This window comes from Schistocerca cancellata, chromosome 2 (genome assembly GCF_023864275.1).
Source record: "Schistocerca cancellata isolate TAMUIC-IGC-003103 chromosome 2, iqSchCanc2.1, whole genome shotgun sequence".
Classification (NCBI taxonomy): domain Eukaryota; kingdom Metazoa; phylum Arthropoda; class Insecta; order Orthoptera; family Acrididae; genus Schistocerca; species Schistocerca cancellata.
The window spans coordinates 1,040,650,463-1,040,671,202 of NC_064627.1; the positions used below are offsets into that span (position 1 = coordinate 1,040,650,463).

The following is a 20,740-nucleotide window of genomic DNA, read 5'->3' on the forward strand; positions in this document are numbered from 1 at the left end:
CATGAAATCCTTGAAACCAAAATTTCCCTGCACGGTCATTTATAAACATGTTCAGGATATTTATCTTCACACAATATTCAGATACCATCATCTGTAGTTTTTCTTTTGTAATCCCATATCCCATATCCTACAGGCAGTAGTCTGATGATGTGGGTAGTAAGTTCATTTTCTTGATCCACTGAAAGAGTTGGTAGCCTGCCGAACATCTTCCTTGGTGATCTGCTACCAGCACATTTTACATGGCCCTGTTTTCTTCAGAATCCCATAAAATTTAGCGGCAGCATACACAGATTGTCCATTGTGGACAGCTGTAACAGCACTTTTTAAATCCTCTTCTTTCCATTTACCGTACAGACCCTTAGATAGTCTAACCATATTGTCTGGAAAGTCAATAGAGAATGCCAATGTAACTAATTTTAAACAAGGTAACAGAATTCCCCCAAAATTATTGTCAACATTAAAATCGATGAATATTAACATTAAGTGGCCAATTAAAGGAAAAATTCTCAAAATATTATGTAAGGTAGCTCTTCTACGATAATCTCTCTTTGTTCACAAGTCTAGTCTAATAAATGTCGATGTATGGCGTCAGATAAAAACGGGAGGGAAACTCGCCACACTAATGGCGAAATTCCCTCCAGAAGCACGCTTTATTATACAATAATATATCACAGCATTGTTAAGTAATTTAAAATCAATTCTTTGTAGTTTCACTTGCAGCACATATTTATACACTTTAGCAGTCAAAATAGTAATTTATTTATACTTACAGTAGTGAAAACGGATCTCAAATGGTGGAGATGGAAAAAAATATCCCCTGTCTAAGTGCCAGTCTTCTCACGAAATGTGTTACACTACTGGTTGTGAGAACAATATGTAATTTTCTGTGCTACCACCAGATGGCAACGTAGAATGAGCATGCTTTGAATCGGTTTTTCTCATGATTGCCAACAGATGGTAGTGAATGCTAACAAATCTGTTGCAATACAAAGGCAAATATGGTGAACTTCCTCCCTCTACCCTAATATAAATTGTGGTGAAATAATTAGCGAATTATCTGAAACAAGGACACCCACTATAAAACATTGCACTAATGTAGACAGCTTGTGGTGCATGCTCATGATATACCAGTGTGGAAATCAGCTGGAACATTTTCAAAAATGTCAGTGACATTAGTGATAAAGTAATTATACTGAGTGTGGAACACTAAAATTCTGACAGCCAAAGACAGAGCAGAGCAAGTATGGAAACAGGACAGTGGTATTGTCTAACAACATCAGATATTGACAGTGTCGTAGTGCTTACTCATATTGTAGTAGTGCATTTTATACTAGTTGTGTTAGTCTGTATTTTATTGTTTGCCACATTTTTGTAACGTATTGCAAAGAGTGCTCGAGGGAACACAATTGCTCCTTTTAAACTGCAGTGGGCAACAAATTTCATGGGGAAATAAATATACTGTGAAACAGTAGCCATAATTCCTATCTCTTTAAACAGATGTCTAAAAGATAAATGGGGAGCATCACATTTTACTCTTACAGTAAATTTTTGAACAAAGCAAACTTACTTTCTTACAGATGAGTTAATCCAGAACATTATGCCACTCCAATATCTGCACCGATTTTAGGTGCAAAGGTCACTGAACTAGGTTGTTTTAGCTATTCGAAAATGTGATTTTCCTAGTTACAGTCCTCATCAATATGTACACCCAAAAACAATGTTAAAGTTGAGAATAATGAATTATTTAGGAATAAAAGATGACTCACCAAAAGGCAGAAGCACCATGTCATCCACAGGTGCAGAAACGAAAGGTACAGGGACTTTGCTTTGCTAGATTTAAGAATCAAATTTATTTTTTTTCTTTTCTCAAGTTGTAGGACAATCTCTCTCTATGGGTAAGCAGTCACCTTTCCTTATTTTACATATTTTTCCATAATTGTTCTGTATATATACAAATATCATACATAAGCTGTGAAAAATGCAAAGGAGTTCACTACGTAACTGTTAACAGTATGTCTGTTCTTCCCTAACGTCTGCCTGCTGCTCTCTCGTTGGCTGTTCAGGATCAGCAGCTGACACCAACCCCTTTTGTTCCTATCGTACCTTACTGTGAGTAGTTGTGATGAGCTGGGATAATTTTAATTCGCCTCTTGTTTTGCCATCTTAAATTGGGTTTTTTCATATTTAACTAATTACCATTAACGTACGTGAATATAATCTGCATTTTCATAAAAGAAAGATTGGCCCTTTGTGCATAGTTTTAGGTATGTAATTGATTTTTCTAATTTGACTATTCCTAGTTACTGTTCTCTGTTAGAGGGCAAAAATCAGTAATCGTTTCGTAACTTAAATTCTATTGTTGACACCTAAACAAATATCAATTCTGAACTAATCATAAACATTTGGGAGATGAAACAATAGCATTCTTAAAGTATCTATTTATCTCTATTTGAAAACTTGTTAGCAAAGTCAGCCCTTAATTCCAAAGTAATTAAGTTTTCTCAAAAGTATTGTTTGCATAACAATATTTGTTAATTCCATCATTTAAACAAATAATTCGGCCTAAACCTTGCAGAAGAAGAGTGTTAAGGATATTGGGTACTTTTCAGCTCAATATTATGTAAAAATCAACACCAATGTCTTTCAATCACTGTTTATATATGTTTTACAGATTGTTTATTGGTATCAGGTAGTGCAGCACACTTTCTTAACAATTTAGAAGTGTTTTGAATATTTTTGAACCTTCTTAGGGTTATAAAAAAATACAAAGAAATTGATGCAATTATTTTTCCAAAATGCTTCCTAAAATTGAGGTACCATTTAAACATGTTACACATTTGAAGGAGACCAAATTTTTACCAGATATGCATGACTTGGTGGCTGACGTACTAGACCTATTTAATTCCACCCATTATGTATAATCCAAGGATAAAAAATATCAAATCTCACATTTTAATTTTTAAAATTCTTTTCCTAATAAAAATTTTATTTTTTCTGTAATTTAGTTGATTCTGCAATAAAGCTTAGGTCTAATAAATAAGTATGGACTGTTGCAAGCCACATAAAAAAATTAGAGCTATGCTTTATAAACTTCAGGAAATATTTGTACCTGAATTCTGAAAAGTACAACTTATAACTTATGTGGAAATTGCGAATGAAGATAAGTTCAATTGAACTATGCCTCTAAACATCCCTGAAGCATTGTCTTCATCCTGCAGCATTTCTTCATCTTCAAGCTTCCTCTTGGCATTCCTTTTAGTGCTTCTTGCTTGTATGGTAACTTTAAGAGCAAATCTTTGTTTCATGCACCCATTGTCTGTCACACGCAAGCAATTGATGTTCCATATTAGAGCCACATTTTAAGCCTAAATTTCTCAGGACTTCCAACCTTCCAACCTTCCTATCACTCCATCATTGAAACATATCACTGCATCTATTACACTAACTTTTAATGTATTTAGTCCTACAAAAACATTCTTAGGTAATATTTCCCATATGCAATGGTTGAAAATTTCATTTATATTCTGATTGCCCCCCATGAAGACGTTTACTAAGCAAAACAGGGTCACTCAAGTGTCTAAAGATTGGTTTTATTTCTTTCATAACAGGCTCAGGAAAAGAATGCTTATGATGGTATATTTGACCACTTTCTTTTGCTTTTTGGTAACCACACCAAGAATCTGCTCCTTTAGGGCAAAGTCCGTGAACAGTGTGGTCATCTGTGGACAACTTATGAAAGTAGGTGGTCCATACAGCTTTTCTCATTGCTGTAACATCATTCAGAGCTGCAGTTCCTCTAATGGCCAGTCCATAATAACTCAGAAGGTGGTCTGTTTCAGTTTCTGTCAATCTGCCTTGCCAGACAGATTTTCCATCAGATAGCAACTTTCCTTTCATTTCTCTTCATAGCTTCCTCAATCTAGCAACCATCCTCTACCGCACATGTTCACAACACTCCAGTTTTGTTACCAAGGTATCACCATTAACATTGAACTCCTTAATTTTATTGAAAGCTTTGAGTCCCCATCTTGTAGGTACTTCATATATCTAATGTCATAAACAGGCACCGACCTCTGAAATATTTTTAGAGCTCAATCACACTTCATACCTCCACTGTAACCATCGTAATTCTTAGAACACTTATGCGCGCGAGTGCAAATGCAACTTGCACACACGTCTGCAGTCTCAGAGAACTGAAATCACACTGTAGTTCGTTTTCTGAGACTACAGACGTGTGTGCAAGTTGTGTGTGTATGTCCACTGCTGACAAAGGCCTTAATTGCTGAAAGCTATAAGTGTGTGAATCTTTTTGTTATGCCTATTGCGACTCAGCATCTCCACTTTATGGTGAGTAGCAACTTTCCCCCCCCCATGAACCATGGACCTTGCCGCTGGTGGGGAGGCTTGCGTGCCTCAGCGATACAGATGGCCGTACCGTAGGTGCAACCACAACGGAGGGGTATCTGTTGAGAGGCCAGACAAACATGTGGTTCCTGAAGAGGGGCAGCAGCCTTTTCAGTAGTTGCAGGGGCAACAGTCTGGATGATTGACTGATCTGGCCTTGTAACATTAACCAAAACGGCCTTGCTGTGCTGGTACTGCGAACGGCTGAAAGCAAGGGGAAACTACAGCCGTAATTTTTCCCGAGGACATGCAGCTCTACTGTATGATTAAATGATGATGGCGTCCTCTTGGGTAAAATATTCCGGAGGTAAAATAGTCCCCCATTCGGATCTCCGGGCGGGGACTACTCAGGAGGACGTCGTTATCAGGAGAAAGAAAACTGGCGTTCTACGGATCGGAGCGTGGAATGTCAGATCCCTTAATCGGGCAGGTAGGTTAGAAAATTTAAAAAGGGAAATGGATAGGTTAAAGTTAGATATAGTGGGAATTAGTGAAGTTCGGTGGCAGGAGGAACAAGACTTTTGGTCAGGTGATTACAGGGTTATAAATACAAAATCAAATAGGGGTAATGCAGGAGTAGGTTTAATAATGAATAAAAAAATAGGAGTGCGGGTTAGCTACTACAAACAGCATAGTGAACGCATTATTGTGGCCAAGATAGACACAAAGCCCATGCCTACTACAGTAGTACAAGTTTATATGCCAACTACCTCTGCAGATGATGAAGAAATAGATGAAATGTATGACGAGATAAAAGAAATTATTCAGGTAGTGAAAGGAGACGAAAATTTAATAGTCATGGGTGACTGGAATTCGTCAGTAGGAAAAGGGAGAGAAGGAAACATAGTAGGTGAATATGGATTGGGGGGAAGGAATGAAAGAGGATGCCGCCTTGTAGAATTTTGCACAGAGCATAACTTAATCATAGCCAACACTTGGTTCAAGAATCATAAAAGAAGGTTGTATACCTGGAAGAATCCTGGAGATACTAGTAGGTATCAGATAGATTATATAATGGTAAGACAGAGATTTAGGAACCAGGTTTTAAATTGTAGGACATTTCCTGGGGCAGATGTGGATTCTGACCACAATCTATTGGTTATGAACTGCAGATTGAAACTGAAGAAACTGCAAAAAGGTGGGAACTTAAGGAGATGGGACCTGGATAAACTGAAAGAACCAGAGGTTGTAGAGAGTTTCAGGGAGAGCATAAGGGAACAATTGACAGGAATGGGGGAAAGAAATGCAGTAGAAGAAGAATGGGTAGCTCTGAGGGATGAAGTAGTGAAGGCAGCAGAGGATCAAGTAGGTAAAAAGACGAGGGCTAATAGAAATCCTTGGGTAACAGAAGAAATATTGAATTTAATTGATGAAAGGAGAAAATACAAAAATACAGGAAATGAAGCAGGCAAAAAGGAATACAGACGTCTCAAAAATGATATCGACAGGAAGTGCAAAATGGCTAAGCAGGGATGGCTAGAGGACAAATGTAAGGATGTAGAGGCTTGTCTCACTAGGGGTAAGATAGATACTGCCTACAGGAAAATTAAAGAGACCTTTGGAGAGAAGAGAACCACTTGTATGAATATCAAGAGCTCAGATGGCAACCCAATTCTAAGCAAAGAAGGGAAGGCAGAAAGGTGGAAGGAGTATATAGAGGGTTTATACAAGGGCGATGTACTTGAGGACAATATTATGGAAATGGAAGAGGATGTAGATGAAGACGAAATGGGAGATAAGATACTGCGTGAAGAGTTTGACAGAGCACTGAAAGACCTGAGTCGAAACAAGGCCCCGGGAGTAGACAACATTCCTTTTGAACTACTGATGGCCTCGGGAGAGCCAGTCATGACAAAACTCTACCATCTAGTGAGCACGATGTATGAGACAGGCGAAATACCCTCAGACTTCAAGAAGAATATAATAATTCCAATCCCAAAGAAAGCAGGTGTTGACAGATGTGAAAATTACCGAACTATCAGTTTAATAAGTCACAGCTGCAAAATACTAACGCGAATTCTTTACAGACGAATGGAAAAACTGGTAGAAGCCGACCTCGGGGAAGATCAGTTTGGATTCCGTAGAAATGTTGGAACACGTGAGGCAATACTGACCTTACGACTTATCTTAGAAGAAAGATTAAGAAAAGGCAAACCTACGTTTCTAGCATTTGTAGACTTAGAGAAAGCTTTTGACAATGTTAACTGGAATACTCTCTTTCAAATTCTGAAGGTGGCAGGGGTAAAATACAGGGAGCGAAAGGCTATTTACAGTTTGTACAGAAACCAGGTGGCAGTTATAAAAGTCGAGGGGCATGAAAGGGAAGCAGTGGTTGGGAAAGGAGTAAGACAGGGTTGTAGCCTCTCCCCGATATTATTCAATCTGTATATTGAGCAAGCAGTAAAGGAAACAAAAGAAAAATTCGGAGTAGGTATTAAAATCCATGGAGAAGAAATAAAAACTTTGAGGTTCGCCGATGACGTTGTAATTCTGTCAGAGACAGCAAAGGACTTGGAAGAGCAGTTGAACGGAATGGACAGTGTCTTGAAAGGAGGATATAAGATGAACATCAACAAAAGCAAAACGAGGATAATGGAATGTAGTCAAATTAAGTCGGGTGATGCTGAGGGAATTAGATTAGGAAATGAGACACTTAAAGTAGTAAAGGAGTTTTGCTATTTAGGGAGTAAAATAACCGATGATGGTCGAAGTAGAGAGGATATAAAATGTAGACTGGCAATGGCAAGGAAAGCGTTTCTCAAGAAGAGGAATTTGTTAACATCGAGTATAGATTTAAGTGTCAGGAAGTCGTTTCTGAAAGTATTTGTATGGAGTGTAGCCATGTATGGAAGTGAAACATGGACGATAACTAGTTTGGACAAGAAGAGAATAGAAGCTTTCGAAATGTGGTGCTACAGAAGAATGCTGAAGATAAGGTGGGTAGATCACGTAACTAATGAGGAGGTATTGAATAGGATTGGGGAGAAGAGAAGTTTGTGGCACAACTTGACTAGAAGAAGGGATCGGTTGGTAGGACATGTTTTGAGGCATCAAGGGATCACAAATTTAGCATTGGAGGGCAGTGTGGAGGGTAAAAATCGTAGAGGGAGACCAAGAGATGAATACACTAAGCAGATTCAGAAGGATGTAGGTTGCAGTAGATACTGGGAGATGAAGAAGCTTGCACAGGATAGAGTAGCATGGAGAGCTGCATCAAACCAGTCTCAGGACTGAAGACCACAACAACAACAACAACAGCAACTTTCCTTCTCTGGGATTCTTACATTCCATCCTGGATTTTCCATTGTTTGGTTTGAACTGATACATAGGTTAGTTTCAACAGTGTGGCTTGCTTTGTTTTTGAACTGGTTACCACAGAATTTCCTTTTATTGAATTTCTTGATGTGTGGCATAATTCGTATTCATTGCAGACTAAAGGATATGTACTCAACAAACATTCAGTAACACGTGAACAGACTGCTTCAGTGAAACAAAAGTGAATACTAGCAATGATAATCATTTACAGACACTAGAAACCTGCACCATTACCAACATATACAATGTATCATACGTGTAATCGCTGGAAACACAAAGTTCAGTTCTTTTTGAAATAATACTGGTTTCTGTAACAAATAAAGGGGGTGTGGTGGCATACATGACCATAACTTTAAAATTTGATGTATATAGGTCATCTTCCATTTGAAACCCTATAATGTGTATATATCAATGTAATCAGTAAAGACTATTGTATTCAATAAAGTTATAAAAAGAATTTTGATATTTTCCCCAATTTATAAGTCTCCGTATCCTTAAAAGGAACGAATTTTTCGATATATTCAGTTAGTTTAATGAGTTAAGTTTTAATTGTAATTCCTGTAAATTTAACTTAGTTTCAGTACCTATTATTGTGATGATATACAAGGGCCTGATTTTTGGCCCCAATACAGTCGGTCCGCAGGAGAGTTTCAGACGAGAAACCTATGCTGGTTAGAACGACGACGACGACGCTTCAACTTAACTGTGAAATAAGTGTTACACAATTAGGCCATGTGTTAAAACAATAAGTGTCAGCTCCATACATACCTTTCTATTCATAAAGAACTGTGGACTTTGTGGTTAGGTTTTTACTGCTCGTAGACATTAAATAGTAAACATATTGGAACAGTATGTGGAGGTTTGCCTAAAAACAGTTAATGAGGCTGATCAAAAGTTAAACAATAGTGCACTGGCTATATAACTGTGTATTATTAGGTGGTTGTGAACAATGAAATTAAAGTACTGTGAAATACAACTGTGCACCTGTAGACTACATAACTTACTGTAGTCACTGTCTGAATCTACAACTCATTTTTCAGCCAGTGTAGCAATACAGTATGTCGACACTGAGGACATCAAACGAAGAGGGAAACCAAAGCAGCTAGAACCACTACATAGTGACAACATTGCTGTACGGAACATAAAAGTACACCACTGGTCCTTGTCTAGACTTCTATCATCTCGTGCAGAAATGTATACTATTGAGTATTTGTCCTACTTTAAAGAAAAGTGAATTCAGATCATAAATGGATTCAGGCAAATTGCAGTTTAAATGTGGTAAATGTTCATGAAAAGCGAAGGTTCATGGCATAATTTCCCATGGTACAGCATAACAAATTTGCTGCCCACTTGCCACTTCCCTTCCCACATTCATCCTATTTCTCAGCCAAGTTGCTCTCCCTCTCCAACCCTTCCAAATTCCTGAAAACAAATCTGTGTGATACATCAATTTCTGAAGTTTCATCTGTAACTGTTGGATGAACCCTGTGTCAATGTATTATGCAAAAGTAAAATAGTTGACCTCACCAGCAATAGTTTGTGTGACCCTGCATTATTCAAACAATGAATTTGGGGAAAAACCTTGTCTTATAATCTGGTAAATAAGGTAATATGCGAGGGGTCCTGCAGTAGATTCACTTGACACAATTAGTCAATTGAGATCATGTCACTCCTGTAGGTTAGGTCTTAAAGAATGATAGTGATTACATTTTCAAAAAGAATTAGTATGTTTCTTAGAAACTTTCTTGTGCATTAATCAAAAACTTCCAACCAATCCATTCCAATATCTTCTGGTGATTTCTGTATCAGATGGTATCTGGATATTTAGATAATAAATTTTTAATTTCTTTGGTTCAAGCTGTCCAGCTGTATGAACTTTGAAGTACATCAGAATGTTGAAAAGCTGTTCCATAATGTTAAGATTGATATGTGGTGCTCAGTATCTGGACCAGTTTTATTTTGACTGCCCTGTAAATACTTAAAAATGGTGTACCTTTATTGATGATGATCCCATTTTTTCTAGTCATCTTTATTACAAACCATTCTTGGTGAGCTGCCACTGACCTCAGGAAGATTGATTGTAAGAGGGAAAACATCATACGCATCACAGGAACCTTGGTTATTTGCGGGATCTCTGCGTCAGAACATTCTGTTTGGTGAACCATATGACAGAGTGTGGTACAAGCGTGTAATAAAAGCTTGTGCATTGGAAGAAGACTTCGCCTCATTTCCACATAGTGATAAGACACTTGTTGGAGATAGAGGAATCATGTTAAGTGGAGGACAAAAAGCCCGTGTCAATCTTGCCAGGTAGGTACTTCCAAATTGGATGATTATTACATTACTGAAAGGCAGAAAGTGTCAGAACTGCTTCTAAGCTGAAAGCACTGTTTAGTATGTAAGGAAAAATAGTATACACACAAATATGTAGTCTGTTTCTTAATGCCAAAAAGCACATGGCATGATAAAATTGGTTTTATTCAGTTGCACATATCACCTGAAAATTATCAACATAAAATTGTAAATATCTGTATATCTGTTTATTTCTTGAAATATGTGTATTTGTATGTGACTACATATATTCTGCTCAAAGGAAGGAAATTATTATGTAGTGAAAATGCATTGGAAGTGTGTGTGTGTGTGTGTGTGTGTGTGTGTGTGTGTGTGTGTGTGTGTGTGTGTGTGTGTGTTTCTTATTCAAACAGTAAAAGTGTAAGATGTGGCACAGAACTGTAATTGAAGTGAATAGTGACTGATAAACTATAGTTTTAGGTTTCCAAGATTGCTTTTCATAGTAGTTAATTTATTTCAAAATTTTGAAGATAAATGTTTATCTTACAGGGCAGTATATCGGAGGGCTGACATTTACCTTCTTGACGATCCGCTTTCGGCAGTTGATCCTCACGTAGCAAGACATCTGTTTGATGAATGTATCGTAGGGCTGCTTAGAAATAGCATATGTGTTCTTGTCACTCATCAAATCCAATTTCTTCATCATGTTGATGAAATAGTTATTCTTAATGAGGTAAGCTTCAGTTTTGTGCTGTATCTCAGTATTTTACTTAGATCTTTTCCATATTAACTTTTGTCTGTTCTCTCCTGCCCATTCTTTCCTGTTGATGTTGTAGTGCCAATGACTGGTATAATGAGGTGCATGGTCCCTCTTGTTAGATAGTGTGCAAGAAAGATGTTTTTTTCATGATTAAGTTTCATAGTTAAGTGTGCAATCAAACCTCTGACATTGTATATTGTCCATTTGTCAATGTGGTATGCTTCATGATTCATTAAAAAATAATGGAAGGCAATTTTCAGGTACCACTTCATAAGTGATCATTGTTATTAATGAAATCCAGCAAATATTCCTTCTTGCATTTATCTGGTTAGGACTGTTGTACAATAATTGTCAGCCCTATGTTGTTGGTACATCGTGACATTATTATTATGGTTATTTTATTAGTCAACATTGTGGTGAAATGTTGCCATAAACATAAACTTATAAGAGCATCCTAATAATTATGATTATGGATTAGATTATCATTTCATCCTCTTTGTATTCTTCTACCAAATAGTAGCATTTTTCCCACAGAATCTGCTGTAATCTTCCACCTAGAATCATAGATTTCATATTAAACATGTTTTTACACGTTAATATACGTCATCCCCATATATTTCAGAGATAGGTGTTCAGGTATCAAAAATTCTTTTTTTTTCCTCATTTTATGTGTGTGGTTAAAAGTAGTTTCCCCAATTTTTGTCTGCACTGTTGAAAGATTGTAATTTTGTAAATTTATATGAAGGAACCAGGATTTGTAGTTTATGAAATAAGTGAAAAGATTCTTTCTGCTGTGCAGTACATATGTATATCTAATAATTTTCCTCTGCAGTTTCTGTATTTGACTCACTATGCTGCCTGTGTTCTCTGTAAAGTGTTCTGGGGTTATGAGTGACAGCCCTAATAAATTCCTACTAGGCCCCTCTTCTTAAAACCTTTTCATTTCTTTTAGCCAGAAGAAAAAACTCTGGCTCTGTGCTATTGTTCGAGGGATTGTGTCTCAGATGCTGAGTACTTATTTTCTTTCTATACTTCATACAACACACTCAACTGATAAGGAAACCAATCATAATGGTAATAAAACAATGAAATTCTGAAACAGTTAATTTTGTGTGTTAGATTTAAAGTAAAAGCAAGTAACTTTTAGTGCAGTGATGGCGGTGACACAGCAATGTCTTCATCTGTTCACATCAGAGAAAGTCTGATTATTTTGGGCTGATATGAATTTTACATGCTTTTTTCTCTTCTGTAATACAACAAATCAATGTCAGGCTGTGTAATTTGCACTAACAAACTTCGTTTTTGTAGTTAATCCCCGTTAAAAAGAAACCAGGTGATATTTTGTTTTTATTGTGCAAGTAACATGCATTTAGAATTGTGTACTTAAAGAAGATAGTGAATAATGGAGAATTTCCCCCACTGATAAATGTAACTAACAAGTAATTCATAGTTCAGCATTTTGTATGAGCTCTCTAGTTCACCGTATTATATAGTGGGAAAATATATACTTGATTTTGAAATCAGTTCAGTGATAAGTAAGCATTTACATATTATTGGTGTACTTTACTCGAATCAATTTTGCTGAATTCTTTGAGAAGTCCACCTCACTCTTAAACTGTTTTATTGTCAGTCTCTGTGTGAATTAAGTGTTCTAGTGAAAGCATTAAAAAAGAGGCAGATAAGAAGCTTTCTAAGTATATTCATATTGAACATCGTTAATCACACAATGTTAATAAAAATTTGGCAAGTAGAGAAAATAAAACGGTGTTGGATATAGACAGTAGGTAATGTAGTATACCTGGAATGTTGTGTTCCTGTTAGCCTTGGTGCAATCACAAGCAGTTTAAATTGGATGTTTCCTTTTCAAGTAAAACTGAGGGAGGCTGTGAAATAAATAGCAGTATATTAGCAACACCATCATATTCCGTGGCACCTGGTGTGCATAATTAAAGATGCAATCATTAGTGGGATGATTTTTAATTCTTACAGACCTTATAATTAATTTTCCCCAAGACATTTAAATCTCATTTTTATCTTCGATAATGATGGAAGCTATCCCAATGCCGGAGAGCCCTGGCAACGTGACAATTTACGGATAAAATATGCTGAAGATATTACTTTGTGTTTGAGAGGACACAGTACTTCGGTAGTCTGCCCAGCAATGTTTACCATAGTGTTCTGGTGGTGTAATGATCAGCATTTCTGCCTAGTAAGCAGGAGACCTGGGTTTGAGTATTGACTGGGTCCAAGTTTTAATTCATTTCTTCAGCTTCCATCATTATCATAGATTTTTAATTTATTTTCAGGCAGTCACTAGCTGGGAATAAACTTGGTAAGAGGTTGTCAGTTATTTGGAGGCTCTTTCACACTCACAATTTACTAATTTGATCAAGTTACGTGTACTACTTCTTGGAGTATGACAGCTATTTTCCATGTTAATTATTAAAATGAGTTTATAGCTTCATATGAATTTCAAACTATTAAAAAATGATTCACCACATCAATTTATTTTGATAGTATCTCATTGCTTGATATTCATCAATAAACTTACATTGATTAGAAAATAATTTGCAGGGTGTAGTTGAAGCAAAAGGCAGTTACTCTGAGCTTCAGCGGTCTGGTCTGGACTTTGCTAAACTTATGAATTCTGACGAGGGAATTGCAGGCACTGCAGGAGATGGTGATTCTGAGGAAGCTGTAGAGAAATCAAATCTCATAGAGGTGAGTTGTAGTGCATTCTTTCACTGACACCAAACTCTTATCTATTAATCCTAATCCTACCCCTACCCTATACTTTGTAGGAGGTATTGTTCTGATTCTATACCCACCTCTGTTTCTTTTCTCTTTCTACACACACACACACACACACACACACACACACACACACACACACACACACACACACACACACACGCACGTTGTGTAAAAACGTACGTACGTACGTATGTTTTTACACAACATGTTTGTTATGTGAGAAAAGGCTTATGGGGGTATGGAATGAATAGTAGGAGGAAGGTAGTGATGGGGGTATGTAAGAATAACACTATGAAAGCTAATCATCTTAGGCTGCTCGTTTGCATGACTTGGTGCACATAAATATCTTCATGAGAGAAACTAATGGTACTGTGATCCTAATATTAATCTCATGTGAAGTTCCTTAAATTTTATTATATCTACAGGTATTTGTCTAAGATGTAATAAAGATATTTAATGCTAGTTTATAAACTGAAATGCCTTTTAATTTTAGCGGACAGTATCGGTAGAAGAAAACTCAGCACCACGGCAAGAAGCAGAACTGAGAACATCTGGTGGTGTCAAGAAAGCTGTTTACTATGCATATTTTTCTTATGGTGGCAACTATTGCTTGCAGTTATTCGTGGCCATTGTATTTATCCTAACGCCTGTCTCTGTCCTGGGTGGTGATTACTGGCTATCTTACTGGTAAATATTTGTTGCAAGTTTTTGTGTATTAGTTGAAGTTTTGCTTTGGACTTACTGTATTGGAATGCACAGCTAATCACCAATTTTAAAACTTTTTAGGGCCAATTCAGAGGAAGTGCTACAAAGCCTATCCCAGGAAAATAAAACTAGTTCGGCTTTGTATAATGAGACGGAGCCAGACCTTTCACAGCATGGCTGGCTACCAAGCAGAGACACAAGTGTGTACATATATAGTGCAATAATAGGTGCTACAATTCTGATAACAATACTTCGTTCTATATCATTTTTTATTCTTTGCATACGTGCATCCATGAGGCTTCACAATCAAATGTTTATTGGAGTTACACGAGCAACTATGCATTTCTTCAACAATAATCCATCAGGTATGTGTAAATTCATACTCCAATCATTCTTTAAAAAACTGATTTTTGTAAACTAGTATGTGTGCAGCACATATTGCTCAGGTGAAAGATATTGTAAATTTCAGTATGCAGTGAAGACCTAGCTTAAAACTTTTCAGTTTTCTGTTTCTAAATAATTATTTTGTTTTACCTCCAAAGAAAAGTACTAAATTTTGTTTCCTTATCAAGTATTTTCTTATTTCTATAACACCTTAGTATTGTTGTTTAGAAGGCCCACATCAAACCCCTCTATTAGGTGACGAAATACCTGTATCGTCTCCTGCGAATGTTCTACTCGTGTATAGAAGTGAAAAATCATTTCCTGGATGATATGTAATCTGCGCTAACATGACTCTCGCCCCTACACCTTCCTAATACCACCACCATGTGCCTCAGCAAAAGATATGCCCTAATGATGTATCATGTTAATCAAACATTCATTCAGTCGGTGCTATATTGAAAATCACACCTATGATTTTTTTTTTCTCACCTCTCCATAAATGCTTTAATACTCTTTCACCAGTAAATCAATCTTATGTGAGCAAACAGGTTTGATGCTTTGCATTGGGAATGGAGATTACTCTGTTGTACCATTCTCTCCTTCGGTTTGGCTTAGCCACGTCTGTAGCCATCCGTAAGCAATAGGTGTTATTTGGTGGTGTTAAATGGCCAGCAACGCGAAGAGTTCAGTCATGGATACCAAGAGTTTGAGTTTTGTGAACAAAGATTTCCTTAGCTGTGGGGCAGGTGACTGTGTACTATTAGGTGTCTGTCACCATAGGCTCTGTGCATGCTTCAGTGACCACTGAGCTGCATAACAGCAGTACGTGTTGATTCACAGTTAGTGTGGATATTGGCTTCATTGTGTGGATCATGAAGGTGGCATGTATCTATCTAATATATACTACCTATGTGAGTGAAGCATCCAGAAGACATGATCAGATGTCGGTGTAACTTCATGTACATGCACACCATCAGTGGGTACATAATTGATTAAAGTTGAAATTCACTGTGAAAGGTAGTATGTTGTGTTTAGTGCTGTTACGAGGCCTGGCAGTAGATACAAAGGTGAGAAAAACATAAAATACTGAGGGATCTTAGCGAAGGACATAGAGATGCCACATGCTTGTGAGAGACACCAGCACCTGGCAGAGTTTGAAAGGGGCCTCGTTGTGTATCCATTTGGCCAGCTGATAGAATGGTGCAAAATCCAGATTTGTGGGACTTCCAGGTTCGACAGTGGTTCATTGTTTGACTGCAAGGGAGCGTGAGGGCAGGCACGTTAGTCACAAAGGTTCAGGTCGAACACATCTGGCCTCCATGAGGAAGGTCCCTGTACTGTACAGAAAATGCACAATAACCCCTGCACATCTGTGCCTGCCATCTGAGAAAGTAATGGACACCCTGCCACAATTCATGTTATCTTACCTCATTGGTCAGAGACTAGTAGCATTCATGCTGAGAAATTACTGTCCTATGAAGGACTGCTGCTAATACCCCCAACACAGATCACTGCATTTGGAGTGATGCTGTGACTGGGAAACATCTGCTGAAGAATGGGTCACATTGTGTTCAGTGATGAATCACTGTTCTGCCCTGCTCCAAATTATGATCATCAGAGAGAGATCCCATTCTTCCAATGCTTTGGAGAGGGATAGTGGGGTTTCTCTTGGCATCATAAATTTGGGTGCAATCAGGTAAGACTTCAGCTCATGTCTGGTAGTGATTGAGGCAACTCTTAACAGCACAGCAAAACCTCAGACATCTGTTGTCCTAGTGTGTTACTTCTCATGTGACAGTATCATGGCACATGGCATGTATGTGTATGAACTGTGTTCATGATGTTGAGACACTCCCATGGACTGCAACAACCTCATATTGATCCCTGAGAGAACATGTTAGACTAGCTCAGACATAAACTCCAGCCCAATGCCAGCATTGCAATTGTGTGTCAGCTTGCCATAGGAGAGGATAAAATTGCTTTGACACCATTCCCAACTGAGTCAGTGTACGCAGCTAGGCCAGAGATGGTGCAACATCATGCTATGAGTGGGCTCATTTTGCCAGGTGGACACAGTTTTGTAACTGTTGCAATAACATCATATACCACCTCAACCTGTGAAGTTTCATTTCATTTCTTCCTCCCATTCTAGGTGCTTTGCATTTTTTGTCAGTCAGTGTACATGTATAATTGGATAATGGAAAATCTGGATAGAATAAAAGTAATACAAAAAAGATAGATTGCTACTATGTACATAGAGGCGGCACTCAATTTCACAGTCACATTGAGAAATTGCTAAATATTATAAGCTGGTGGATAAGTCCTTTATCAGACATAACAAAACAAAGCAATTCGCACACAGTCACACATCTTTACTCGCACATGGGTGTTGGTTTACAGTCTCTTGCCAGGATTCGGCTCGAAAATGAATTTACGGGCTGCAGTGTAGAACTCTAAGATTTTCTTTTCTTTTCTTTTTTTTTTTTTAAAAAAAGAAGACTCTGGGGCATGAGGGATATTAGAACAGTTTTCTCACCAATTCAAATTCTCCCCTACTTTCATAGCAATTTCACATATACACACAACAGAGAAAATGCCCTAAATGATTCAGAACTCCCATATTTGTCTACTTGACCTGGGAAAGGAAGTAGTATTTTGCTTGGCACCAGAGCACATCAGAATCAAAGGAAAAGAGTGAATTGATTTTGCTACAAAGGAAGCTTAGGGGCACTGTATAAAAATATGCTGTCTGCATTTAGACATTTCTGCACTGTTGAACTGGAAAGTCAAAAGCTGCTTTGAGCCAGTGGCTAGAAATGTCTGAAAAGCAGCTGCAGTGTGTGAAACAAACTGGCTGTGGCAATCTTCCTTCCATTCACGGAAACAGACAGGTAGTTGACCCATGTCATCTACTGTGGGGAGATGCCTACCCAGCTGGTGCCACCTGCAGGGAAGACATTTCAATCATAATATTCTAATTGCCTGTTTGCTGGGTTCATACAAGAGAATGGAAATAAATTTAAGGACGAACTTTTCCTCCATTTTAGCTGCTAATAAGACAAGTGCGGTTCAGATTTTAAAATTTTGTGAGTTGTCAAGACTGTCGAAACTTTTGTTTTGAGTTTCTGTTGTGTTCCGTTGTGATGGACGCATCACTTATAATTCAATGTTGTATTCATTTTAATCGCATTCATATAATACTTCCATATGGGTGCTAAAAGCCATGTAGTGATTTAGTGCGCCCAAACAAGCTGTCAGTCATCAGGTTATTTGGCTATGTCATTCTTGAAGTGCGGTTTTACTGAATGTATGTTTGCGTTAGTTGTCATAAGTCTCCAACATTTATCCTAATTTTTCATCTGTTACTGTCTTGTTTTCTTGAGCAAACACTTAGCTGAAAGTGTTAGTAAATCCTCCAGGAAATGGTTGATATAAATGTCAAACATTCTCAAGAATTTCCTCACCATGGGTCATTATTGTATAAAATTTAAACAGGAGAAGAGATGAGTAATTGCAAAACTTCTAATAGCTTTTGGAAATAATAGTAAAACTGCTTTGTTCCTTGTACATCCCATTCAACACTTGCTCTTCCACCAAACAGTGCTCTCACTCCTTAACATCCTGCTGTTAGTAGTCTGTAATAGACAATTGCAAAATAGCTCATTTTATTTTCTTTGATTATGTTTTCAGGTCGAATACTCAACAGGTTTTCGAAGGACATAGGGAATGTAGATGAAGTTCTTCCTATCACAATTGTGGACTGTTTCCAGGTAAATAGTTCAGCTTATGTACATTTAATATTGCCTTTTAGTTACATATATTTTTTTTAAATGCATAGCTTACTGAAGTGGAAGCTTCTTTATATGCATGCATGTTACAGCAGTTGGCTGAAGTTTCTGAGCCACACACACTATCAACTGCCCTATGTAATTTTCATAACCAGAGCTCCAGAACTGGTGATCCAGCCAAATGATCCTCAGTGAAGTGACATCACTATAGTTAGATTGTTGCTTATGCATAACTTGCCAGTTCTGGTATTCATATATTTAACAAAACTCCTGTTCTTGCTTCCATAATTGTGCCAAATGCACCAACAATGTCTTTATTAATTAAACCACTTCCTTTTCGTTGTTGCTTAAATTTTCCCAGTTAATGTGCCTTTTTTTATTCTGGCTCTTACCACTCATGTGATTTCAAATGACTTGACCTTTATGCTTTCACAAACAAAATCCCTTTTGCTTCCTGCAAAAGTGGAGTAAAAAGGGTATTTTATTTAAGAATAGTCATATAGCTACTGTAGAAAATGAAGATTCCAACAAACTTACTTATTTGGAACTAAGAGTACATTCTCAATTCATTCACCTAATACGTGAGAAATGAAAATCATCCAACAGTTCCCTTATTGGCTTTCTGAAGCATTCAGTGTGGCAGAGTTCTCCAGAGTATGTGCAGTAATAACCTTTTATATACTGCAATGAGTAGGGGGAAAAGATGACAGATACCATTTGGTTAAAGTGATATTTGAGACAAACCCCAAGTGCTAGCAATTAATTCAGGCTTTGTATCGTAACTATTCAGTTTGACTTTCATCTGAGGATTTTGCTAAGCTAACAAGAGGTGTGTAAACATAAGTGAAACATGCAGGAAGAGTCACCTCATCTGTTGTCTCCAGTTTACAAAAGCATTTAATATATTATTATATAGTTGGTGGTGACTTCAATCTACCTTCGATACGTTGTTGAAAAACACACGTTTAAAGTTGGTGGTAGACATAAAGCATCATCTGAAATAGTACAGAATATTTTCTCAGAAAACTGTTTTGAACAGTTAGTTCAGGAGCCCACTTGATGTGCAAATGATTGTGAAAACATACTTCAGCCCTTAGCAAAAAAAAATCTTGAGCAAACGGGAAGCAGCATGACGGATAAGAGGATTACTGACCATAAAGTTGTTGCAGTAAGACTGAATATTCAACATCCAAACCCACAGAAATCAGAAACAATATAAATGTATTTAAAAAACCAAACATCATTTGCATGATGCCTCCTGAAGAGACAGTCTCCACTCCTTTGTCAGACTATGTAAGTGAAGACCAGATTTGGTTTGAATTCAAAGAAATAGTACCAGGGGCAATTAAGAGATATATACCAAATTAATTAATAAGGGATAGTACTGATCCCTCATGGTACACAAAACAGACCAAAACACTGTTCCAGAAGCAATGAAAAAAGCATTCCAAATTTAGAAGAATGCAAAATCCTCAGGATTGGCAAAGTTTTATAGAAGCTCAAAATTTCACAAGATCTTAAATGCAACATGCTTTCAATAATTTCCACAATGAAACTGTCTCAAAATCTGGCAGTTAATCCAAACACATTCTGGTCATACATAAAGTACACCAGTGGCAAGATGCAATCAATACCTTCACTCTGCAATGACAGTGGTGATGAAATTGATCACCATACCATTAAAGCAGTGTTACTAAATACAGTTTTCCAAAAGTTCTTCAGCAAAGAAGAGGGAGAAAATATTCCAGCACTTGAATAAGGAACAACTGCCAACATGACTATCTTAGTAGTAGATAGCCTTGGTGTAGCAAACAAGCTTAAATTACTTCATAAAGGCAAGGCCTCCAATCCAGGTTGTATACCAGTTCGGTCGCTTTCAGAGTATGCTGATAAAATAGCTCCATACTTAGTAATTATATGCAGCTGGTCATCAAAGAAAGATTTGCACGTAAAGTCTGGCAAGTTGCACAGGTAACAATAATATCCAAGGAAGGAGTGATCAGCTAAAAAAAACACACACACACACACACACACACACACACACACACACACACACACACACACACACACACACTCACTCACTCACTTTACAGTAGGATCTTGTAACATATACAGTGTTCGAACAGTATGAATTACCTCAAAGAAAAGGATGTGTTGACAAATAGCTAATATAGATTCAGAAAATAAAATTCTTGTGAAATGCAACTAGCTCTTATTCTTGTGAAGTAATGAGTGCTATATGTCAAATTTATTCCATGTCTTCAGATGTCCAGAAGACTTGACACAATTCCTCACAAGAGACTTAAAACCAGACTGTGTGACTGTGGAGTGTCATCTC

At 37.3% G+C, this 20,740-nt stretch overlaps 1 protein-coding gene across 3 annotated transcripts in view; it reads left to right on the forward strand.

The window, feature by feature from the left end:
* Positions 1-20,740, forward strand: part of LOC126163018 (probable multidrug resistance-associated protein lethal(2)03659) — a 262,484-nt gene that overhangs the window by 213,905 nt on the left and 27,839 nt on the right. For all 3 annotated transcript variants that reach the window (XM_049919887.1, XM_049919885.1, XM_049919888.1), the window contains 6 exons: positions 9,743-10,029; positions 10,561-10,744; positions 13,346-13,492; positions 14,019-14,212; positions 14,312-14,595; positions 18,305-18,384. In XM_049919887.1, coding sequence (XP_049775844.1) covers positions 9,743-10,029; positions 10,561-10,744; positions 13,346-13,492; positions 14,019-14,212; positions 14,312-14,595; positions 18,305-18,384 — 1,176 coding nt within the window. The remainder of the gene's footprint in view (positions 1-9,742; positions 10,030-10,560; positions 10,745-13,345; positions 13,493-14,018; positions 14,213-14,311; positions 14,596-18,304; positions 18,385-20,740) is intronic.